General features: G+C 35.3%; 1 protein-coding gene across 9 annotated transcripts in view; it reads left to right on the top strand.

The window, feature by feature from the left end:
* Positions 1-26,251, top strand: part of LOC135990083 (sodium channel protein type 2 subunit alpha) — a 53,351-nt gene extending 27,100 nt beyond the window's left edge. For all 9 annotated transcript variants that reach the window (XM_065637450.1, XM_065637449.1, XM_065637447.1 and 6 more), the window contains exons 17-26: positions 10,408-10,528; positions 10,882-11,036; positions 11,480-11,653; positions 13,788-13,910; positions 18,626-18,907; positions 19,451-19,504; positions 21,111-21,248; positions 22,335-22,439; positions 23,493-23,763; positions 25,056-26,251. In XM_065637450.1, coding sequence (XP_065493522.1) covers positions 10,408-10,528; positions 10,882-11,036; positions 11,480-11,653; positions 13,788-13,910; positions 18,626-18,907; positions 19,451-19,504; positions 21,111-21,248; positions 22,335-22,439; positions 23,493-23,763; positions 25,056-26,251 — 2,619 coding nt within the window. The remainder of the gene's footprint in view (positions 1-10,407; positions 10,529-10,881; positions 11,037-11,479; positions 11,654-13,787; positions 13,911-18,625; positions 18,908-19,450; positions 19,505-21,110; positions 21,249-22,334; positions 22,440-23,492; positions 23,764-25,055) is intronic.
* Positions 26,252-26,758: the final 507 nt, after the last annotated feature.

The following is a 26,758-nucleotide window of genomic DNA, read 5'->3' as shown; positions in this document are numbered from 1 at the left end:
AGGTTGTATGTTTTGAATGAGACAGTAGTACAGTGTTGCATTTACAGTAATAATCAAGATGCAGAAGACAATTTTTTAAAAATGAATACTTTTTTCTATTTTATTTCATTAAATCATTAGCAAGAAAATGAATCAACTTAATAGCCCTGGATACCAGAAGTCTTACAAAATGTGTGGGGGTTGTGCAAGTTTCTCCGTGCTTATTTCATCGGTGCAGTTGATTTACTCTCGGCTGCTTTCTGGAGTGCCTCCTATCAAATTAACAGTTCATTCTAGTGCTTTCAGCCTTTTTCATACAGTCGAAATACATCTGGATACATCACAAGTACATTTGAATACTGGACCAGCATCAGTAAATGATTTCATATAAATCACTGATAACCCATCTGATAGCAGCAAAACCACTGAATAAGTGAAGTAATGGCCTTATGTTAAAAAGTTATGAAGCTTTATATCTCAGTATAAGATCCTTTCATACGGCCATCCATTGTTATTTTCAAAGCTTCAAGATGCTTGAATTTGTTACCTGCTCTGACCATAACAAAATGTAGCTCTTTCTGGCACAATGCGGTGCTAAATGGACAAGTCCAAGATAGCAGTTTGTGAGTTACAGGAGATGCCGAAGCCGTTGTTATTGTCTTAACCCAATGCTCTGTCCTGCCCAGTTGTACGTGGTGGAGGCACGCTGCCTCAGGTGGAGTAAATCTATGCTGTGCTTGGTACCAATGCTAGTTCGTTCAGCATTGGCATGGGTATTTTTGAACAGTATACCATGCTGTGGCATAGACATAAACTAATACAAAGGTTTTCATAAGTGATTTCTTTGCACATGTAATCTGAGGTTATAAACTTGGTTAAGCTTCTAGTAATTCTCACCCCAAGATCCTTTATTGTACAGACTGTACCACACAGTCACATTTTCTTGTTTCTTATCAGAAATCTCTATTATTCTTTCAAAAACTTTTTTTTTTTTGCATATTGTTTGTATTGGTGTTTATCTTACTCTTCAAAACCATGATGTGGGTGTAGAACAAAGCAGAAATTGTAGTGGTTTGACCTTTAATTGTTCTGTGTAATGAAGAGGGCGATTATATGAAAGTTTCTGGTTTGAATGTAGGATTTTGGTTGATTCTATTTCATCTTTGTCCATAGGATAAGGAGTCTTCTTCATGCATCTTAACACCACGCAGGCCTAGTGCATTGTTCTGTCTTTCCATTGTTCTGCTGTTCCATTGTTCTATTTTCCCGTTGTTAACTGTTTCAAAGCTTACTGTTGCCAAAGGAGCAGCAAATTCTGCTGCTAACCTGGTCAAATTCCACCTATCAGTGAGATCATGTGTAATGATGGCATATGACAGTGATGGCACAAGTTATTTTTCTGTCTTTTTGTAAATCAGATCGTTTCTTGGTATACGCTTGGTCCTTCTGGGATTAATCTTCCTGCTAATCATGTTCAAGTCCATCTATCGCTTTCAGCCTTGTCCTTGCTTTGCAAATAGTGAGAGCCAGAGGATATAATGAAAGTTTTGGAATAAAGTGTTTTAAATTCAGTACTAGGAAACAGAATACTTTGGGTTTCTTCATCACAAAATATTTATTGCTCTCTTGACAGAGTAAGAAAAGCCTGTCATTATGTATTTGTTTGTGAAGTGAATATAGTATTTTTATCAGTTTCAAGAGTGCTGTCAGCCTAAACCTGTGACTATTCATAAAACGTTCTAAATGCCTCAATTGGAAAGTATGCAGAAGATACGGTTATTTTACTCTGTAGATATGTTGTAACTGGCAATGATGCTTCAGATGATATTATTGTATGAATGGCACTAAAAGAAAATCTTCTGACACAGATACAGTCTGAGATGTTGATTGTTAAGTGCCAGTATGATCAGAAATATGCACTCAGGAAAACCCTCCTCTCTTCACCTCTTATTTTGTGCTCCTACCCACATCAGATTAATTCTGATAACATTACTGATTCTGATACTGTCACTACTCATGGGAGTAGCAAACCACGTTTTAGATTGTCCTTTTCATTTTTTCCTGTGCTGCTTCTTTTTCAAGAGTTACGAAGTTATGTACGTATTAAACGAAGTTTTATCAAAATAGATTGTAGCTCTGATAATTTTTAGTTGGCAACTTCTCTGCAAAAAGTAATTTGGAAATGAAATTGGATTCTACTAATTTAAACACTATGTATTATTAAAATGACTGACAAAGAAGTAATTTAAATATTTTCATCAGTGATTACTAGATTAATTAGCTGCTGAAGCCTGTTTTAAAAAGTGTAATCACAGGACTGTTCCATACTAGTAGAGTATTCTCCATTTCTTATGCTGAAGCTACAATTGTTGTGCAGAAAATAATTTGTGATTCACTGAACAGTGGTAGCAAGAAAGAACATGAGTTTTGGTAGTTCTTAATGATTAAGGCATCTGTTTAGAGAAAGAAATCTTTCCCTGCTACAAAACCTGTTTATAATTTTTAACAGTCAGTAGTCAGTGGCTAAAATGCAGAAATTGAAATGCTTTGAAATAAGGACTGAAATCTGAATTTCCCATGCAAATTCCCCGATCACCAACATTCTCCTTTTGCTTCCTTTTGTAACCTGCTCAATCTTAATTTTAGTGCACAGGAGCATTATGTCAGTAGAAGAGATGGAGGATATACCTTATTCAAAACTATAGCCTGGTGGCTAGTAGGACTGAGTATGACCACAATGACAATGGTGCATCTGTTTCTTCATTGTGTAATAGGATAGTGTGACTGTTGACTGTCTTCATTAGTCAAATTTTCCCTTTTCCCAAGGAAGGACTTCAACTGGGTTGTTCTACAAGGTGACAAAAATATTGGTTTGAGTTCCTATAGAGAAAATTTTAAAGAAGATTATCCTGCATTTGAGTCATGAACTCCAGTCATTAAGTTCCCTCCATGAAAGGCTTTCTCCTCCTGATACGATATTTAAAAGACAACAGTGTCCTTCATTGCATTCTTGGAGGCACTTAATGCTGTAAATGTGTGTGTTAATTATGCTTCAGGCACTGCAAACTGCTCAGGTGATAAGATGAAGAAATGCATATTCGGTCAGGAATTGAGCAGTTTTGACTGGTCAAGCCTGAAACTCTTCTGAGCATATTCAGGTCCAAAATTTCTTACTCTTGCAGAATTTGAAGGTGAAAAATAGAAGGGAAATGTTTACAAATTTCAGGCACCTTAAAGAGAGACACAACAGTTAAGCAGAGACATTGTGAGTGTATTCCTTATTCAAGTGCCTAAATTTCAAATAGATTTTAATCAAAAAAGTGCATTTTTTTAATCTTAATCCTATTTCCTACTCTTCACTAGGTAATTCTTATCCACCATGGATTTTGATATAGAGAAGAGTGACGGCTTATTAGTCACACGACCAACACTCTTGTCATGAAAATGATCCATAGCAAAAGAAGATATTTTTTAAATTAAGAAAGTGACTAAAAATGGCTTTTTCTTCAAGGCTGCCTCATTTTTGTTATGCCATAATGTGCCTTGCATTTCTGCCCTCTCACGTTTTTATCATTTATGTGAGTCTGTTGTTGCCAAATCTTGATCTGCCAGTGACTTCATTGCTTATCCCACAAATTTAAAAAACTGAAGTTAAAAACAGCCACCAAACCATGTTCAATTAGCACAAGACAGACAGATACTAATGAGTGTATGTCGTGTGCTTTTGCTTTGCGTTTACACGTATTCACGATGATGTAGGGCAATAAATAATTATAATCTATTAGCAAGTATTAATTAAGTATGTTAATGTTTGGTGAATTCTTCATGAAAACATACATCTTTTCCAGTATTTTGATGGAAATGTTAACTAGATTATGCCTTTCCAGAAACCATACATAAAATATTGTACATGTTAGTAGGTGTGAATTTACAAGGAATTTTCTAGAAAATTGCCTGAAACCTATAAGGGAATTAATTATGAGAACATTGTGTCCATAAGAATGGTAGTGGTGGAACACAACATAAAAAGGGAATTAGAGAACAAATCCTAAATAAAACTTTACCGTGGAAGTAGGGCCATTAACAAATATGGGGCCACTGTGCTGAGTCTGTTGTCCTATACGTAAAGGTCCATGGACCTGGGCTGCATTACTGCTATCCAGTGTAGAAACAATAAAAATAATATTTCCTTTTTAGGTCTTTAAGTACTATGGAGATGGTTTATACAGAAAAATTTGTAGTGCATGTATAGCTATGTAACAATTAGATTTTTATGCTAAGTGTAACTTCTAAGCTAGAAATTACACCAAGATATACCAAGTTACAAGATATTTTTAAATGTTTTGAAAAATATGGGGTCTCCTAATGCTGTTGCAGACACCTTAATAATGTATATTTTACTTTAAGCAGTATTCAGTGCAAAAAAGCAGAGGTGCTGTGTCCTGAACTTCATTTCCTACCATTCTTACTTCTCACAGGAGTAGAACCAAGCTGGATCAGTCAAGCGGGCATCTCTGGTGCCTTTTAGCAAGGCAGAGCATCGTGTCACCAATTTTACACAGGTTACATAAGCAAGTTATACATCTATATGTATATACTATATAATCACTTTCTAATGGATATTGACTGGCCTGCATGCTCTTCAGCTATGATCCTGTCCCATTCATTGCAATGAAGTACCAACATGCACAGCTGCTCTCTGCGGAGTCACGGGACTCGCATCCCAGCATGGTCAGGCAAGATCGGCAGCCCCTGACATTGCTGTCGTTCAGATGCTATACTTACCATGATATTTTAATAATATTTTGCAGTGCATGCCATGTACCTTTCCCAGTCGTGATGGTAAAGCTTTCAGATTTCTATTTTTGAAGGGTTTTCTTTCCTTTTGAAGGAAGAGAGAATATATAACACGTAAGCTATGTTTCTCATTAGAAGCTTATATAAGTCCACGTGTAAATTTGATAATGAAAAGCTGCTAGCTGTTTTGGAAAACATTTATACTATTGTATTTTAGCTTATAATGGAGATAACTTGCAAACTCATGATAGTCTAAGTTTTTATTTTTCACAATTTTATTTTTTTTTTAGAAATGCGGTTCTTTAGTACTTGTATAAGCATTTAATTATTTTAGAGACTAATATGCAGTACTCGAAGCACCATTAAGCATGAAATTAATTTAATTTCCACAGCCAAAGCATGTGACCATCATTTGGTTAAAAAAGCTCATACAAAACTGGTATTTGGCTGGTCAAACATTCAGAGATCAGTTCTGCTGTTACTTACACCCACACTTACAAGTGTAGAGGTGCAAAGAGAAAACATATAGCAAGATCTGGCCCAAGTCAGTCTTACCATAGCTCTTTAATTTATGCTCACAAATTGACTACCTCTCTAAACATCTAAAATTGTCTGCCCTGAGAAACTTATTCGCATCTTATCAGTAATAAAGTTCAGCAGTCTAGTAAATAAGCTACCGATTTTGGACCAAAAGGTCCCCAGCTTCAGTATGACTTACATCTCACCTATTAAACATTGCCATAGTATTTACAACACCATAATTGTATGATGCTGCTTTCAGTTTGGTAAGTCAATGGTGTTAAAATATACTTATTGCATAGATTTTTGTCTTATATTTTGTAAGGAATAATTTCTCTGATAAGTCATATTTTCATTTTTTAAAAATAATTATTCAAAATCCTGTGATATTCTGAACAACTTAGGCTTTGGATTGTTTGTCAATCAGTTAGATCATATTGACATATTGTGATTCATAGTGGATGCTATTAAGTTGTTAATGTTAATTGGAGTTCGCTTAATTAATCTTAATAAGCAGCAGTCCCTTGCACTATTTCAGAAATATCTTTTCAGTATTGCTTGTGTGAATTAAGGAGCCTTTTAAAATAGCTTCCAGTGGGAGTGCTTTCGCAAATATTTCTACGCTACTTACAATGCTTTTGCTTTCATCCAACATTCTTGCAAATTTTTTCATTTATTAAATGCTCATAAATAAGTAGATCAATGGAATTATGCATAACACAAAAAAAGAAAACAAAAACAAAACAAAACCAAAACCAAACCAAAGTAGACTATAATTTAGGGATAGTGGGTTTTTTGCAATATTTGCAAACAATAACCATCACAGAATTGTTTTGCTCTGATTTACAATGGTCTGTTTTTTTGAACTGACAGAGTTATTATGCCTGACTGTAAAAGCACGAGAAAAGAGTGACATCCAGATTCCACTTAATTACATAAGTGGAACTACAATGATATTTACCGCTTGGTTGATTTTGTAGGTGATATAGCTGTACTGAAAAAGACTGGATAAGTTTGGATATAATATTGCCATTTATATCACAGAGCATTTCATTTTCATACTGACATCCACACAGCACTGAGAAAACAAAACCAATATCATTTCCATTACTTAACATTTCCCCAGGTATTTGGGAACAAAGGAATTAAAAGCAAAACCAAAATGGTCGCTTCTCTTGGCGCCATCTTCCTGCTCGTGTCTGTTCTGCTCTTTGCTCCTTCAGTCCCTTAAATTACGATTTCAACAGCTATTAGTGGCATCCTGGCCAACCACAAAATTTCAGGTTTCGTTAAAAATGTTAAACCAAGAGCTGTTCAGCTATTCTCAGATAATCAACTTGGAAACAAAGAAAGAAAGAAATGTTAGAAGCTCAAAGTGACCTGGCTGTAAGTGAAGCAGAATTGTATGAATCTATGAGATGTTGTTGAGGTTCAGAAACTAATTATGTCAAAAAGTTCCTGACCCAATCTTGGCTGCTGCTTTTTGCAATGCTGCTGTGACAGGCAAGCTGCTTTCTACTTTCAGTTTCTACCTCGAAAGCTAAACTAAAGTCTGTTCCCATACTGTACTGTATTGCTGACTAAAGCATGACTGGCAATGCTATTGGTAGATGTGACATAAAAGATAGATATATATCTATGATAATCAGCATATTGCTGCTTTAGAAACATGTAAGTACTTTTGTCCCCTTATTGTCTTGTGTGAAAAAGAGATGGAGTATGTACATTCTGGGGTTTTTGAAAAGTAGATTTCTCTGAGAATAATTTCCTTAGCATTCAGAAAAAATCTAGCGTCATAACTCTCGAAGACTGTTTAATACTTGGCCCTGGAGAATCTCTTATAATCTGGGTGACTGAATACTTTTGAAACCTAGAACCATGGTATAAAAAAGGCTTAAAAATGGCTTACTATTTTATCAAAGATAATACTTGGGTTTGGTGATTATCTTGTTTCTACGGGTTCTTTTTTCTTTTTCTTTCTTCTTTTTTTTTCTTTTTTTTTCTTTTCTTTTTTTTTTTTTTTTTTTTAAGCTATATACATGTTAAGTATATAGCGTTGCCTAAATCTAGGTTTTATAATGCTGGTGAGCAGAGAGGAATTTATCAGGCAAAGGTAACTTTGAGATATGTTAAGGTAAAGAACAGGGACATATACTACATACCTATCATATCAGGGTCTGCAGTTAGGGGTAGTCTATCCAGTTGGATTCCTTACATGTCAACACTGGCAAGTCACAATAAGTGACAATTAAGTCTTTCTACGTATTAAAGCATATGGACAACATAATCAGCAATAACGTGGTCCGTTCACAGGTGATTTTTGTGTTGAATACATACAAGTCAGTCCAAAATCCCTGGGTCAGCTGCTTTATACCAGAGCAGATGTTTGCTGTGGAAATACCTTATTGTAACTGAAGAGTTTTCCTAGCATACTGAACTTAACTGATTTGGTAAAAACAAACAAAAAAGTAAATAATTATTTCTGTGGAAAATTTTAAATTTTTTCTTCCTCAAATGATATCGAATTATTACAGATTTAATTTATTGAATAATTTTTATAATATGCTGCTTCTTATACTGATCAGGTTGGAGCTGCATTCAGTTATAATAGAACAGCATACTAAGGAAATACTCTGTTACATCAACAACAGAAGAGTAACTGAATTCTCAGTGAGATAAGGCATTTAATGGTTTCAAGTATCAGATGCTGTTGATTCAATTTAGGATTTTTCTGTTTAGCTTAATTCCTGTGATTATTATTACAGATCTTTAAAAGAAGGGAGAAGAGATTTGTAAGATACAACTCACTATATATACTGCCCCACATAAAGAAAGATGGTTTTCTCATGTTCCTGATAATTGACTGCTCTGCTGTATCATTTTCTACCTTTTCTATCTGATCTTTTTGATTTCTCCTTATAGTGGATATCTCCAATCTTCCATCTTGAGTTAACTGTTAGTCTTATCCAATTTCAGTCATAGGAATTCGTTACCCCTTCTTAAAATAAACATTTGCTGATCAAACTAAGTGCATAATATCTGAGATACTGAACTCTTCATTTTCCTGTAAAAGAATGGACAGTAGGTCTTTCAAGCATATGGTTTAACACGTTCATGGTTTTTGTTTGCTCTGCTACTACTACAGCATTCTGCTAAAAATGCTGTCCAGATCGGAATGATGCAAGCAACATTTTAAGAAAACTCTATGTAATATAAACAGACAGTCACTTCTCAGTTTAAAAATTAGTAACTGTATTGTATTGATAAATGTTCATTTTTAACACCATATATAAATTTATCTGGAATGTACCTTGTTTATGGTATTTCTGGCCTTTCCTCAAACTGATGGTTGACTTCCACTGATCTTTAAATGCTGTGGTCCTTACTTGAGGACTACAGTATTTATCCCATACTTTCCAGTTTCTCCATTTTAGAGGCAGTATTCCACAATGACCAAACTGCTGTGCATTATCTATAAATTGAACATGTTGCCATTAGAAATTTGTAAATAATAATAACCTGCAGAAAAGTGTGTATCTATATCTTTGCACTTTGGACCTAACTTCATAGATGCTAAAGCTCATGCACAAACATGAGACATGAATATGTAAGCTGGGATTTCCGAAGAAACATAAAAGAAATGAGTGTGCAGATATCACTGAAATTATGTGCATAATATACCCTACAATAAATGTTTCCATTTGTTTGTTTGGTCTTCCTCTAAAATGTGGGTTCTAGTGTACCACGGTAAACAGAAATCAAAGTTAAGCCTATGTCAAAATCACAACACGATATATTGTCAGTGTGATTCGATAAAATCAGAGCAGGAGAGAAAGGAATTTATCTTTTTGTTTGAAGAACATATTTAATATTGTCTGCAAGGTAAAATTCCATTGAAGTCTTACGGTACTTTCTGTATTCACATGCTAATATTGTTTATATTTCCTTTGAAAAAAACTGTATAGACTTCAGAGCTTCTCAAATGTGTTTTAAAGGAATAATGCCTCTAACTTAAGTGTTAGCAAAGATACATCTTTATATATTACCATGAACCATCTCTTTGTCTAATATTAATTCCCTGTAGACTGTATCTGCTTACATCATTCCCTTTATAAAATTAGCTACTTATCAATGCAGCCATTGTACTGATGTTATACTCCACATAGTGATAACATTAGAAGAGTCATAGAATGCCATGATCAAACTACTTTTACTTATTACAGTACTCATATTTGTCTGTTACTCGCATAATGTGATGGTGTGAAAGAATAATTTTGAAGATTTGGATTATATTACCAGTATGATTCATTGGCGCAGTATTGTTTTATGACAGAATTGTTTTTAAAGCATTTGTTTTCGCTTTAGTCCTCCAAAATCAAATATTTTGGGGGGCTTTTGTAGTGACTGGACATGTATGTGTACTGTACCAAAGTAATAAGTAGTTTCAAAATGCACAATAAATTCAGAAAATGCATTGGCAAGTGAGAATGCACAATATCAGCTACTGCTCTTAAAGTAATGTGCTGCTCTTTTGGAAATAAAGAGAATTTAACTATCCTATACAACTCATACCATGTGTTTTCATGTCAATGATAATGAAAAGTTTATATTCAAACTTCTTAGATTTTACAGACTTGATAGAATAACATTTACTTGCGACATGAAAATACATCTGTGCAGCTTGCTGTTGGTTTGGTCATGATGTTGGAAAATTATTTGTATTAAAATATGCTATCTGAAGTGTAATCTAAAATGCAGCCACAATTGGAATAATTAAACAGTACAAAGTGTGGAAGGCACCCATTCCTAATTTACTGAAATTTCATTTCAGAATTCTTATGTGTGGCTCAGAATAGTAGTCTAATAATTTCAGCAATTCCTTGTATGAAAATATCAAAGTATTTTCAATAAGGAAATGCACATGATGTAGTTTCTAATCTTGTGACCTCACCTGGAGTAGAGCAAATTGGCTTTATAGATTGTAGGTAAGAAATTATTTTAATGTCAGAGCACGGAATACATGTGAAATATTTTGGTATGCATTTCAAATACATATTTCTATTCAAAATAAATAAAATTGAACAAAATAATTATGCGGGGTTTCATTCACAGAAATTAAATGCATCGAGTTCATCGGAAGGCAGTACAGTTGATATCGGACTGCCTCCAGAAGGGGAACAGCCAGAAGCAGAACCTGAAGAATCGCTGGAGCCAGAGGCTTGTTTTACAGAAGGTCGGTGAAGCAAAATATATGCAAGTTGATTAGACCTAACTGTGTTGATTTAGGCTGGATTCTATTTTATTCTAAATCTAGGAGAAGCCTTGTGTTTATAGTTGTATTTTCTGTTTGCATTAGTAACTTCTTCAGAGGTACTCCCAGAAATATACTGTTGTCATGCTCTCTCTCTCTCCTTGGAAAGTATTATAAGAGTTACCAAAGCTTTAACTTCAAATGTTGAAAATAAAATAGTCAAACAGGAGATACTTATTTACAAGCACCTATTGCAGTAGTACTGAAATAAGCCAACTGATTTCTGTTCAATATTTACCTTACACTGACATCTCAAAATTTATCATTGCACTTAGGCTGTGTGCGGAGATTCAAATGCTGTCAAGTCAGTGTAGAAGATGGGAAAGGGAAAATCTGGTGGAATCTTAGGAAAACCTGCTATAAGATTGTTGAACACAACTGGTTTGAGACCTTCATTGTCTTCATGATTCTTCTCAGCAGTGGTGCTCTGGTAAATTCAATGTACAACTATTGTGTCTATTTTAAGCAGCAAGCATTTAGAATTAGTTAATTGTATAGCTGCAGGTAACATATCAGAATTTAATATCCAATTCATAAATGTTCTAATGTCAACATATATTTGGCATATATTGTAGAATACATAAGAGTTTGCTCGCAAGCTATGAAAAAAAAAATGGCAAGTTCCAAATGTAGTGTTAATGCAAATAGAAATTAGGTATATCAGACTGGTAGTCACATGTCATCATATTGATTAATATTGTGTTTGGACCCAGCTTTATGAAAAGACTACAGTATGGAGTGAAAGCAAAAGCTGAGCTTGAGGGGAGGATATATGCTTTATCATCACATGTATCTTTCAAATTCTTTCTTGGCTACTATATATCACACTGCAAATTGTGAAGATAATTATATCTTTAAAAATCTTTTTCACAGGCATTTGAAGATATATACATAGAGCAACGTAAAACTATCAAGACTATGCTGGAATATGCTGACAAAGTCTTTACTTATATCTTCATTCTGGAAATGCTTTTAAAATGGGTGGCTTATGGCTTTCAAACCTATTTCACTAATGCGTGGTGCTGGCTGGACTTCCTGATTGTTGATGTATGTATTCTTTTTCACGTCCTTTATGAAAGGCTCTAAAAATCAGAATATTATGTTTTCAGGATAAGCTTTCTGTTCTATTCAATGGAAACTCTGTTTTAAAACTCTTGTTGTGGTACGGTTTATAATTCTGTTCTGAAAAGAAAAAATATTTAGGCATATTTATTACTCTAGAGATGTTTTGTTGATATTCTCTAGTTTTATGACGTTGTAATGCTTTCTTGAAATGATGCTTTTTACTATTTTTTCCACCATGTGGAAAGGATGCTATTCATGATCTTTAGTTTTTCATGTACATGGAATTTAAATATTTCAAAGCAATTTCTTTGAAGGTTTCTAACATTTTAATCAATTACTGTTAGTATCCGGTCACTCTGTGTAATATGAAAGGAAAATACTGCTAGAAACTTTCCGTTCCGTTATACTATTCTGTACTCTTGCACTTTGCACTGCATCACACAGGCGAACTTGGAGAGCTGCAGATGAGCTCCCTTAGAATGGGTTCTCAAATGATTTTGAAAAGACTGCACCACCAAGGAGCAGGTACACATTGTCTGAAGGAGACCTAGTGAGAAGTGCATTGCAATTTCAAGTCTACATGCTCAACAACGTATACAGAGTACTGGGTAGCATAAATGGAAGCTTACAGATCTTTAACCATACAGCAGCCATTCATTTCCCTTTCACCCCCCATTGCCTGACTACATCTGTCTATGCTAATAGGGCAATCTCTCAGTTCCACATATGTAATTCCCATGGAATACAAGGTAAGAATGTGTCTTGAATCACTTGTTCGCTCATTCCAAAAAGGAATACAATTCCATAGAAATCTCTGTGTATCTCCCTAAAACTACAATGATATGACAGACCATGAAGTCTTTACTATACAGAACTTGGAAAACATTATAACTTTTAAATCTCTACTAGCGTTGCAGATCCTATAGTAAAACATGACTATATGCACACTTAGTTTTCTGTGGTTGAATCTGTACCCTTGTAAAATATTAGATGTCTAAACTACCATGATCAGTAGAGCTTTACAGAGACGCCGTGGACAACACTTTACACTCTTATTATATGTTTATTGTATTTATCAACAACTAGTTAATTCTTATTTGATAATCTGTGGTTTAGTTTTTTCTGTAAATGTTATAAATAACTGTTTAAGTTTTTCTTGGCAATCTTACCCTGGTACAATTTTTTACATGGAAAAAATTAATCTCTGAAGCATTTTTCAAAATCTTTAGTCCGAGGATTGAGATAATGAAGCAAAAAAAAATGGAAATTAATTAGGAGAGAGCAGGAAGGATGGAAGGGAAGGGCATTAAACAGAGGGAAATAGAACATGGTGGGGTTTTTGGAGTTTTGTTTCTGTTTTTTCTTTTCTAGGGCCACTCCTTCCCAATGGCTTACTATAAATACATTTCTAAGGATTACTGATGACAGATAATTGTATTATTTATTTTACAGCTATTCTAGTTTATTTACTCATCTGCCTGCAGACCAGACCAGCGTTATGCAAGCCAGAATTGATGAAGTGGTTAAAGGAGTCACAGGGAATGTAATGAAGTGTGGATATACCTAACAATGAAGCTCCTACCATTGTCTAACAAGCAGTTGGTTATCAGTCTTGATTAGTCCGGTTAAATCTGAACAGCACTGGTAGCTATGGCTGTTGAATAGGATTTTCTGGACACTAGAAAGTTACATTTGACCAAAGGCCAGGTCTGGATGTGGTTTTTGAAAGCTTTTACATTCTCGTCAAGTTCTGAAGATACCATGGGAAGTCCTGACCTAAACTGACCGTTCCAATTCACACAGCTTTTGGGAGTTTTCTTTTTGCATGTGACTTCATTTTTCTTTAAATGCCACCAAATGTTGACTGGTTTATGTGAATTTAGAAGGCATTTTGATACCATTCTACCAACATGATTTCATCAACAGGTACCTAGAATATACTTTAATTCTACTTTGTCTGACATGAAAGATGTTTCTGCATTATAGAGGGATTCCTGGAGAAAGAGGTCCAGCCTTGAATCTTCTTGAGAAGTTCAGGGCACACATCATTCCCACCATATGTATCAAAAGGATATACAGGATGAATGAGCAATATTGCCTTTCTGTTTTTGTGTAGGTCTCTTTGGTTAGCTTAACAGCTAATGCCTTGGGCTACTCAGAACTTGGTGCGATTAAATCCCTTAGGACACTAAGAGCTTTGAGACCTCTAAGAGCCTTGTCGCGATTTGAAGGGATGAGGGTAAGACAAAATGAAAGAATCTGAAATAATGCATGCATACACAGAAACAATGCATGCCGAGTAATCAACAACGAATCCATGCAGAAATGCTACACTACCATCCTATATATTTTACATTTATCACTGACATATAAGCAAAAGGCTTCATCTGCTTATATGAATTCATATGTTATTGCACACATTGTTACGCTTACTTAGGCTCCTTGGCCTTTCATAGTATTTCACATTTTCCTGGAGGCCTCAAGGATTTATCAACTGCATGGATCTATGCAATGTTACTGCAAAATTCAATTTATCCCATACAAATAAATCTTGTTATAGTCAGAACAGTTTTAAAAAATGCAATACTTCCTCATAAAAGTGTGTGCACATATACACACATATATATGCACATGTATTTCATAAAAGTATAGAATATCATGCATAGTCTATCAAATATCTTTTAACCTACTATTCTGTAAATGTTAATTGGAAATTTCTGTTACAATTTAAAATTTTTGTAATGAATTCCTATGTTAATAAGTAAATTGGCAGTGTTAAAATAGCTTCTCTCAGATTAGAACTATTGCATTCTATTTAAGACAACTTTTCTAGTATATCAAAGATGGAGCTGGTTTTATGATTTCTGGCCTAAATCAGTTGCTTATTGCTTTCCATATTGATCTTTAAATGTTAATATATAATCTATAGAGCACTACACAGCCTGAAAACATATCAGAGACTTTTGCTGACAGAGTTGGGTATATTTGAGATGTTACTATCCCCAGCTGTTGATTATCACGATATCAGTTACAGCAGCTGAGGCCCTCAGCTGCCCAGCTGGGCGCTCTCAGTGTGTTCCAGTGCAGAGTCAGGTTGATTAGTTTGGATGCCTTCTTTGGTGCACTGAATTGGAGAGAGACCTTATGCATTCTGTTATGACATGAACTCTCTAGAAATATGTCTCTTAAGGACAGTAGTCAACAACTGGAGTTGGGAGATATTTCTAGCTCCAGCCACAAGAAGATATCTGACTTATACCTTCAGGGTCCATCTGTCTGCCTTGGACATATTGCCATAGATCTAATCAGCAGATGCACCTGAGCTGAAACCCCATTACTGTAATTAAAAGGTATCCTTGGGTAAGCTCCCTACTGCAATCACTGGTCTTTGGCACCCCAAGTTATAAGCAAATTTGTAAGCTAAAATGTGATGCTTCATGTGTCTGGAGAGTAAAAGACTTCAACCAAAAAGCAAAGAGGCTTTGATGAAAGGCTATACATTCAAATAGAAAATACCACTTCTCTTGCCTCCAACAAGTTTCTGGAACTCTGCTAAAGCAAATTTGAAAATTTGGGATGTTTATACCAGACATAAGCCTATCCAAAATTTCAATAGCATCTTGCTAAAAAACACTTTGGCTGTTGGTCTTCTATGATAATGGTTAGCAAAAAAACTCCCAACTGAATACAAAATATTACAAATTTTATATGTGCAGTAAATAGCTTAAGTGGTAATTTAAGGCAAGGGAAAAACAATCACTTTGTCATGGCGGCTTATGGGTAATTTTCAATCCCATAACTTCCATGTTGGTGTAAACTTTACCTACTGATTTGATCCTGATCTACTAACTGTATCTCTTTGTAAACTATCCAGATAAGGACAAGATTCATGACTTCAGCAAAAGATATAATAAAAAGCAGAGGATGAAGTTAGATAACTTCAGACTATAAATGTGACCTATCTTCTTACTAGTTGGGCAATTAGACATTGAAATGGATATGATGAATTTTACCTTATTTAAAGTGATTCATTTCAGGCTTAATATCTTTAAAGATACACTAGCTCAAGTTGGTGAAGAAATTAGTATAAGAAGATTTTAAGGTCTGATACATGGAAATTCAAGATGTCTGTCACAGCTTAGGAATTGAATTGGTGTTTAACATCTATGAACTGAAAATATGACAATATAGTATGGTGCACATATTTGCATAGGCCTTAAAATTACTTCAAGTGAGAATTATATTTCCTATATACAAGTAAGAAATTCCATTCTACACATCTGAAATTTTTAATCCCCCATACTATTCTCTAGGATCAGGACTAGTGCCTGCCCAAACTAATAATGGAAACGTTGCCCTTATGGAAAACATGACATTTGCCCCGCATCTTCCCACCACTACTATTGCTAGGGCAAATACACTTTAATTTGCACTTGGGCCTTCATGAAAGTAGCCTGTGGGAGTATAATCTGTCTGCGCCCTGTCCCAGGCAGTATCACTCGCTGCTATATGGTGCTAGACACGTACTACCTCTTTTTTCTCACCAGTAAACAATGCTTTCAATGTCTTTCTAATGCTTTCTGTACTTTCACTTGCTGTGTTTTCTCACACCCCTACTAGCAATCGAAGCTAGAAGGTGTCTGGATCAGTGTTTTCAGTGATGCTCAACAGTATGGTTTGAGCGTCTTCAAATGATTCACATTACAAGCTGGTCCTGCTATAGCTTCAGGACTCAGACTGAAACCAGAGAAAGTAGGTCAGCTGTAGAAATCCAGCAATTAAAGAAAGAATAAGATGACTGGACCTGCAGCTGTAGCAGAAAGAACAACAGAATTCTGGGGTGTAATGAGACTGAAAGCTCGAGGACAAATATTTTCACTTCATTAACTATCCCTTTATATCTCAATAATTCTTCCTGATGGATTATATTAGATTTAAGAAATCTGCTTAAGTAGAAGAATTAAGAAAGCTTTAAATAAAAATAATGTAAAGATAAGAACTAATATATATCTGGAAAAAATTCCTGAATTGGGGAAAAAAATGATTTTACCATTTATTATTCCAGTCAAACTTCCCACTAAAATCAGTGAGTTCATGGATTTCCAATCGAAACTAATTCAGCATTATTATTAAACTATTAATTTGTTTAGGTCAAACTACTCCTCATGGTCTTCCACACATGTCATTGACAAAGCCAAGAGTACAGGTTTGTGAACAGAAGACAGCACTGTCAAAATAGTCAGAAGAGATTTATCCATTAGTCAGCAAATCCTCTCTGCCCAGCTGCTGAGTGACAAAATGCTATATTATTTTTGCTTATTGATTTATAATAGATATTTTTAAGGAGATTTTCAGTGTGAGTAAGAAACTATTTTGATTTTGTTTTTAATGTCCCTATTAGAAATAAACATGTGTTACAACATGTAATTTAAAATATGTGGCCAAAAAAAAGCCTGGAAGCTTTGGACTTCGTCCACCATTTCGTGCTTTTATAGAGTCATAGAGTAATTTTCCTTGAAAGGAACCTCATTTGGTCCAGCTCCTAAATTTAACATAACAACAATTTCACTGAAGTCCTATATGATCTCTAATATTGTCCAAAGTATGTATCACACCAAAGATATATTGTTTTGGCAGAACTAGAGCCCTGAAATTAAAACGAGTATTTATTTCCTTCAGCCCAAGGCAACTGTATGGTACACACAGTGGTGGTTGAGCACCTACTCTAACATTCAAAGGTTTTATTTACTATTCTGTAAAATGGCAAGGAATGAAAGGTGATCTACATAGATTACTAATTTTATAAGTAATTGATTCTATGGAGCCTATTAATTGTATAAGAGATATAAATGTAATGCCAAAATATTTTACAGGCTTAAGCTACATATTTGTATCTCAAATAGACACAAATAGAATAGTGTGCTAGAGAATCTGTTGTAGTACCTGCATTATACAAACTAAATGAATTATAAATAATCTTATCTATTTAATACCTAAAGTCCAGCATTTTTGAAAGAAAATCTTCATTAGGTTCTAAGGATCTAAATCAATTGTTTTGGCAAAAGTGGCAGCTGTGCTCCATAGGTATTAAATTTTATATTTTTAGACTTACAAACATTTAAAATAGGAGTTAACTAATTTAGCAGTTCATCAATTTCATCATTAAATAAATCATTCTCATTCATAATGGACCTACTTTCTCCCTAATTTTATTTTCTTTACTATTTTATTTTTATTCAGGATTTTTTATTATAATTCATCATCATACATGAACTCATTTTCATATTTTTCTTTCCTGAAGTCTAATTTTCCTCAAAATTCATTTGGGAATCAAACCAAGTCTCTTCCTTTTCCAAGTCTTATCTGCCACTTGCCTGAACACTACCAGCTTTTCTGGGTTCAGATACTCAGCTGGTTTTCTGGTTTAAACATGTCTACTTTTCTGAATTTATATATAACCATCCAAATGAACATGCATATATCCCTGAGTTTTCTTTTATTTAAAAAAAGTCTGAAAATTGCTTTCAGTTAAAAATTTATTCAGCAATGTTGATTTGGACTGTTTATCCAGTAAATATGTAATAGAAAAAGTTTTTTATGTTTGATGCAATCACTCATTAGAAATATTACGGATATAGTTTTGCAGACATACATTTAGTAAATATTCTAAAAAGAAGTAATAAATGCTGACATGTTTCTATTTTTTTTTCATTTTACCTATCTCTTCTTCTTTTTCCCATTCTTTAAAGCTACCATTTGCTACTGTTCATGTGTTTTTCCATCTAAATGTCTTGACATTTTATCTTTCCCCTATACTGCTTTTCTTATATTTACTCTCAACAATTAAGAAAGTGTAATACAAATATTGCATTTAAGAAAGGCTGATGAAGCATTTGTAAGATACCAGTGCCTGTGTTCTTACACAGTCTCTCTGTGGTTTCATTTGTACTCTAGGTGGTTGTGAATGCCCTTTTAGGAGCAATTCCATCCATCATGAATGTGCTTCTTGTTTGCCTTATATTCTGGCTGATCTTCAGTATCATGGGAGTAAATCTATTTGCTGGAAAATTTTACTACTGTGTTAACACTACAACTGATGAGAGATTTGATATCAGCCAAATCAACAACTTTAGTCAATGTGAGGATCTCATAAAGAACAATGAAACAGCCCGATGGAAGAATGTGAAGGTTAACTTTGATAATGTAGGCCTTGGTTATCTTTCTCTGCTTCAAGTGGTAAGTCACCATTCCTTAATCTCTATTTCTCTTTCTATGTCTCTGTTGTTTACTTCTAACAGTAAAAAGTAGTGTTTCATTGTTTCTTTCATTTAGAAATCTTGTCTTGCACTTCTTGGTTTGCAATTATAAAGTGTGAGATAAACCTGTGACTCTACAGAAATAATACAAAACGTAGAGGCTATGCTGACTATGAGAAAAAACACATAATTCAAACCTAATTCACCTTGGATGCATTGAATCTACCTCAAGTACACCTACTTTGCTCATACACAGAAAGTAACTTTTATATCAGATATTATTCATAATTGATGAAAGTTCTTTACTGATGCTGTGTCATCTATAGTCAGATATTAGGATTTGCTTGCAATTCTCATATATGAATAAAACATAAATAGAAGGCAAGAGTCACCTATTAATATTGCACTCTGCTGGTGTTCGTGATGAGTGCTAAAGACACTTAGTTTTCAGCTCTTAAACAATGTTTCTGACAAGCCATTTTCCAGGAAAAGCATGAGGTAAACTCCAGTGTTCTGTTTACAGGCTACATTTAAAGGATGGATGGATATCATGTACGCAGCTGTGGATTCTCGTAATGTAAGTATAGCCCCTTGACTCCATTTATTTTGACTCTATGAGCTCCAAGATTGAAGAATGTAATTTTAACATCTTTCAGAAATAACAGTAAAAATAAGAGAACAAGGAGTTATTATAGTCTTGTAGTTAAAGAAAATGGAAATTATAGGAAAAATACAAGAGACAAATAAAGCAGAGGAGCAGTCCTAAAGGATTGCATGTTCTCTATGGTACAGTTGGACCAAAATTCTTCGATTCCACAGCAGACAACTATTGCCGTGAAATGCCTTTTCTTCCCCTTATTGTGTACATTGGGGCATTCTTTACATTTGGAAACAGGCACCGATACACAGTGTAGAGATGATTTTTTGTAACACTGATCTTTTTTTTAAAGTTGAGACTTTCACTGTGCTTTGCAAGCTGCCTGATTCCTTTTTTCAGCACACTTAACTCGGCCAGTGCATTTTCTTACCTCTTCGCCTTCCCCTTGCTCCCTTCACAGAATCACACAGAATCACAGAATGTTAGGGATTGGAAGGGACCTCAGAAGGTCATCTTGTCCAATCTCCCTGCTGGAGCAGGAACACCTAGATGAGGTTACACAGGAAGGTGTCCAGGCGGGTTTTGAATGTCTCCAGAGAAGACACCGTGAAGAAGTTTCTTCTCATATTTAAGTGGAACCTCCTGTGTTCCAGTTTGTACCCATTGCCTCTTGTCTTATCATCGGTTGTCACTGAGAAGAGCCCGGCTCCATCCTCATGACACTCACCCTTTACATATTTATAAACATTAATGAGGTCACCCCTCAGTCTCCTCTTCTCCAAGCTAAAGAGCCCCAGCTCCCTCAGCCTTTCCTCATAAGGCACTCCCTTAATCATCTTTGTGGCCCTGCGCTGGACTCTCTCCAGCAGTTCCCTGTCCTTCTGGAACTGAGGGGCCCAGAACTGGACACAATATTCCAGATGCGGTCTTACCAGGGCAGCGTAGAGGGAGAGGAAAACCTCTCTCGACCAACTAACCACACCCCTTCTAATACACCCCAGGTGCAAGTTGTCCTCTAGTTCTAAGTAGACAACTGAGTAAACTATACTGGTAAAGCTCCAGCTTTTTGGTAAGTTACACTCACACTGGGAAGCTTGTTGTAGTACAGCAAATGTGCATAGCTGCACCAAGAGAATATTCTTACTCTAAATAGGGCTTGGATGCCTCTCTTCCATAATCCAGGGCAGTTTTCTAAGTGAATATAGCAGTGAGAGCTCCACAAGCCCACATCTGAGGCTTCCCATGAGATAAACAGAAAATTTTGCAGGTTTACAAGCTGGTGTTTCTGGTTGTTTACAGACTCAGACAGGTGGTACTATACTAGTTTAAACCAATTGTGCCTTCAGTATCTATTCTATGCCTATATAGGCCAGTTACATTTTTAAAAAATGAAATATCAAGTTTGATAGCAAAGTTCTTTGTCAAGAATTTAACTTCATAGATTGAAGATCATTGGGATGGATATGTGGCAACTTGACCATAAGAAGCAAAGATCAGAGTGACAGAGCCCTGAACTCTAGCCAGCATATATTTCATTCTGTGCGTGCAGTTAAACTAAAGCCTAGTTTCTATGCTTTTTTTGTAGGTTTTGGATCAGCCTAAGTATGAAGATAACCTGTACATGTATCTTTACTTTGTCATCTTTATCATATTTGGATCATTCTTTACCTTGAACCTTTTCATTGGTGTCATCATAGACAATTTCAACCAGCAGAAAAAGAAGATAAGTACTTCATCACTATTCTGAAAAGAAAGCTAAAAAAATACTTCTTTTTGGTCCACACATAATAACTTTATTCATAAAATATTATTTTTCGTGTTATGATAAATTAAGCTGTGCTCTGCATATTAAATACATTAAATTATTAAAGCTTATGATTTGGATTAATGAGGGTTTGATGGACAAGTGATATGTCTGTCCATGGTTAGTAAAATACCCAATGTCATCTTTGTAAAGATGTGAATTTCAGGCTGGAGTCTCTAATAGACCCAAAAAGACTAACGGTTGAAAAGGCTAAATGTAGCTATAGAAACTCTTAGCTCTACTGCCTTCATGTCTCAGAGCTCAGCAGTGTAGATTTCTGAACTCTAATAATAAACATTGTATTATCTTTATTTGTACTCTCCTTAGCCTTTTTATTTTGTCAACACTGCCTCAAAAGGTATCAGTGTTTCAGCTGCAGAACTTAACTAAAGTATCTGGCTACAAAAAGAGCTATTGGAGTGGCAGAAGTGCTGTTGGATCCATGTGCTGAAATGGTTTGAGATGGAGAGAAATTGTCTTTTTTTTTCTACCCATTCCAATTAGTAGTTTCAGGATCTCCTGCTTCAAGTTCTGCCCCAGTGGAGCAAAAAGAGTTGTGAAATATGACCATCTAGATATCTTCTAATTCTCCTTTGGTATCATAGATGTCTCTTCTGAAATTTTACCAAAATTTACTCTAGAGAAAAAACAAGAGGAGGGGTCTGGAATATTTTATTAGTTTGTGCCTCTCTAATACCTGATGGAGTTGAGTAGAACAAAGAAAAAGCACCTCTCCTTCCTCTGTACCTCCCGTCTCCCCAGTGAAATGCAGAGGTCTGCCACAAACAATGCAAAAATCATCCTAAACATTGAGTGGAATATGTAAAGCAATTCTTCTATTACCAAAGTACTAATAATCATAATAAAAGGGGATTTTTATCTCTGTCCTAACTTTTCCCACAGATGAGAATGTGAACAAGAGTGGTAATTACTATTCAGTGTCTTTGTTTATACGTAATCAATAGAGATAAATGATTGTAACCAGTTTTTGTCTCTTTGGTTTACTTTGGAGGTCAAGACATTTTTATGACAGAAGAACAGAAGAAATACTACAACGCAATGAAAAAATTAGGTTCAAAGAAACCACAAAAGCCTATACCTCGACCAGCAGTAAGAATAAAAAGATTTTCTGTTATTTTTACGTTTATTCAAAAATGGGATTGTTTCAATTATGCCTTAGGCTGAATTAAGTTGTAACATAAAAGACCAAGCGATATAAGAAAAGCTTTATTCATCTGAAATTCAATTTTTTTTCTCCTTTGTAGTCTGAATATGGAGGACCCTTCCCTTTTTTCCCCCCTCATTTTCTCTCTGCTGATGGCAATGACATTTTACGTGGCGTTTTTTCAAAACACTAGTTTGACTAAAACCATTAAATGTGGTGGTATATTTGTCAAAATATGTGAAAGCCTTAGGGCACAGGCTTTTTCAATCATCAAGAAAGACTCTGAAACTGCTGTATAGGGGCAAGTTAGTGTATCATTGCCTGAAAAAAAAGTCCTTTTTGCCCCTCACATTCCTGTTGCACAGTCCATACAATGGTTTGCTCTCCTGAGCAAGGGCTACCCTAGCACTAGAGAGCAGGCTCTGGCTGGGACAGAGTGACTCCAGGTCTGAAATTCTACTTTGGATTGCAGCACCTGCTCAGTGGCCAGTCCAACCACCAGTAAATTCTCTATAGCTGAAAAATGGAAGAAATAAGTTTAAATTATCTTGGTGGCATGAAGAGCACTGAACTCAGGCCTTGAAAACTTTATAAGTTTTCTGGGAAATGTAGTGCTATTAACTCTCAGCCTGCTCACACCCCCCTCCCCTCCCCCACCTTAGTTTTTTTTCAAATTTTGCCAAGCTAAGCATTCAGTTAATAGTCTGTGTCACAAAAGGTTACAGTGAGCTGGTTCAGGCTGGCAATGTCTCCTTTGCAACTTTAAAAACATGCACCATTTATATTTTGAAGTCATCCGTATAATGCTTATAAGCATGGTAGTTGCATATCTATTTCATTCGTGTTTACATGTACAAATTGGAAAATTCATACAAATGGAGGACTTCAGGAAAGTCATGAAATCCCCTTCATACTAGATTTAAAAAATTTCTAGCAATTTTGAAAAAGAAATTTTACCCAATGCATATTGTAGTGAATCTTTTTCTTTCCTTTCGCAGAACAAATTCCAAGGCATGGTCTTTGATTTTGTAACAAAACAAGCATTTGATATCAGTATCATGATACTTATCTGCCTTAACATGGTCACAATGATGGTAGAAACAGATGATCAGAGTGAAGACATGGAGAACATTTTATATTGGATTAACTTGGTGTTTATTGTACTTTTCACTGGAGAATGTGTCCTGAAATTGATTTCACTTCGCCATTACTACTTCACTATCGGCTGGAATATTTTTGATTTTGTGGTTGTCATTCTCTCCATAGTAGGTAAGAACAATTAATTTTTATGAAATGGCTAATTCTGTGGAAACTGAAACATTTTTGGCATGTAAAGTCTATATATATTTTGGTCCAACATTGTCACTAGAAAGTCTGACCACAATTTTTCTTTCTTTTGACTTCATATTATCCAATAAAATAATTGAACAGTATGGTAAGAAATTTTTTATCAATAACTTTCCTACATTCTCACTTTTCTATTAGTTGAAAGTAGATCTTTATTCTGAATTAAATAGAAATTCCTTAGTGTAGAAACAAACCCATACATTAAAGGCAATTTGTGCATAAACTACCAGTGGCAGTTGCAGGAAAAGAGTCCAGCAATCCAAAATCCAAGAACAATGTCTGTGTGGGACTGTTGTTAGGCTAGCATGCAAGCACCCCAGACAGGAGGGTAAAACCCTCAGCTTACTTCAGAGGTTTGTTTGATCCTGAGAGGATTTATGCCCGAGCTAGAGTGAGCAACCGGAGAAGTAGAGCTGAAGCAGATATAGTAATAAATACATGGGTCCACTGTTCTTTGCTTTATCTAGAGCAGAAAACCCGAAGGAATGTGAGTAAATATTCTGTCATTTTAACCTCTCAGAACTCCATAATATGCAAATCGGTTTTGCCATTTTTTATGGAAACAGGATGTAGTTGTTTTTCTGCTTTGAGGCTCAATTCTTCTACTCTTCAGTGAGTTCTAAGAAGCCTTTTTATTATCAGTTTGTTTATGTTTGGAATTGCTGTGTCATTAATACTAAACTTGCGGTCATGTTATTTCTTGTATGATTAAGAAGTGGCAGTTCTCTTCAAACATACATATTTTCTTTGAATACAAAAACCTTGGTTATGTAGCATTTTAATAATATAATAGTATAAATATGATCTTCCTTCAAACTAACTGAGATTATTTTTATTACAGTTAAACAGAAAGCTATTCTGGTCTCCACATTTGCTAGTCTACATACACTAGTTATCAGTTTGTGCTAAAAAAGATTGATATTGTGTATTTGTGTTTCTGTTTGCATACACAGTCATACAACTAATAGTTAGAAATGTAATTGATGCAGTTTTTCATTATTCTGCAAATTACTTCAGAATTTCTATTGGGATTTATAGGTTTTCAAAGCATGCCAAACTGTAAAGGTTTTGTAAAAACAACTAAATGGTTCATTTCTAAAATCTGTTCAAATATGCTATTATTCTAAAGTCCTATGATGTATGCAGGATAAATCTTCAGCAGTAATTTTTAAATGTAATAATATTCTTTACTAATTTAACTTGTTTTTCAACAGGTATGTTCTTAGCTGAGATGATTGAGAAATATTTTGTGTCCCCCACACTGTTCAGAGTCATCCGACTTGCCAGAATCGGTCGAATCCTGCGTCTCATTAAAGGCGCTAAGGGAATCCGCACTCTGCTTTTTGCTTTGATGATGTCTCTTCCTGCTCTGTTCAACATTGGGCTGCTGCTGTTCCTGGTCATGTTTATCTATGCGATATTTGGCATGTCCAACTTTGCCTATGTCAAGAGGGAAGTTGGGATTGATGACATGTTCAACTTTGAAACGTTTGGCAACAGCATGATCTGCCTGTTTCAAATTACCACATCTGCTGGCTGGGATGGTTTGCTTGCCCCAATTCTTAACAGTGGGGAGCCAGACTGTGACCCCCATAAAGACCATCCGGGAAGCTCTGTGAAAGGCGACTGCGGCAACCCTTCTGTTGGGATTTTCTTCTTTGTCAGCTACATTATCATCTCATTTCTGGTAGTGGTGAACATGTATATTGCTGTGATTCTGGAGAACTTCAGTGTTGCTACTGAAGAAAGTGCTGAACCCTTGAGCGAGGATGACTTTGAGATGTTCTATGAAGTCTGGGAGAAGTTTGATCCTGATGCAACACAATTCATAGAATTCAGTAAGCTGTCAGATTTTGCAGCTTCGTTAGACCCTCCTCTTCTAATAGCAAAACCCAACAAAGTCCAGCTTATTGCAATGGATCTGCCCATGGTGAGCGGTGACAGAATTCACTGCCTTGACATCTTGTTTGCTTTCACAAAGCGTGTTTTGGGGGAAAGCGGGGAGATGGACGCCCTCAGAATACAGATGGAAGATCGGTTTATGGCAGCCAATCCTTCTAAAGTCTCATATGAACCAATTACGACCACGTTAAAACGAAAACAGGAAGAGGTATCTGCTGTCATTATTCAGCGTGCTTTCAGACGACATCTTTTAAGGCAAAAAGTCAAAAAAGTTTCATGTATATTTAATCAGGATAAAGGTAAAGATGAGGATGATCTGCCCATGAAAGGAGATATGATTATGGATAAACTAAATGAGAACTCTACTCCAGAAAAAACAGATATGACCCCATCCACAACCTCCCCACCATCCTATGATAGCGTAACAAAGCCAGACAAGGATAAATATGAAAAAGACAAATCAGAAAAAGAAGATAAAGGTAAAGACAGCAGGGAAAGTAAAAAGTAACAGGGAATTCTGTTTGTTATAAACTGTTTACAGCCCAAGAAAGTATGTGTTTGTGTCAACAGGACTCCGATAGGAGGTACATGCCAAACTGACAGTTTTTACATATATAAATATATATATAATTATATATATATATATAAAAGGTCAGTGCCTATAACAAGACAGTGACCCCTCGTCATCAAACTGCAACTCTGTAAAACAGGGTAACATCTTGACAGGAGGTTGTTGTTTTTATTACCAGCTGACACTGCTGAAGAGAAGATAAAATGGCCAATCAGACCGTAGGGACCAGTTGAAAAAAAAAAGGTGCGAACCTATGAATCTCTGTGTTTAACATGAAACACACAGTACAAAAATTGTATCCACTGTTTGCATTTCAACAGCCACATTTGCCATATTTTTACAAAAATCAGTGTTGGTGAACTTATCATTTTTTAATTCACAGGTTGTTTACTATTATATGTGACTATTTTTGTAAATGGGTTTTATGTTGGGGAAGGGGGTATG

This window comes from Caloenas nicobarica, chromosome 6 (genome assembly GCF_036013445.1).
Source record: "Caloenas nicobarica isolate bCalNic1 chromosome 6, bCalNic1.hap1, whole genome shotgun sequence".
NCBI classification, from domain to species: domain Eukaryota; kingdom Metazoa; phylum Chordata; class Aves; order Columbiformes; family Columbidae; genus Caloenas; species Caloenas nicobarica.
The sequence above is the reverse complement of the archived record's forward strand: the minus strand, read 5'-3'. Positions and strand labels throughout refer to the sequence as shown.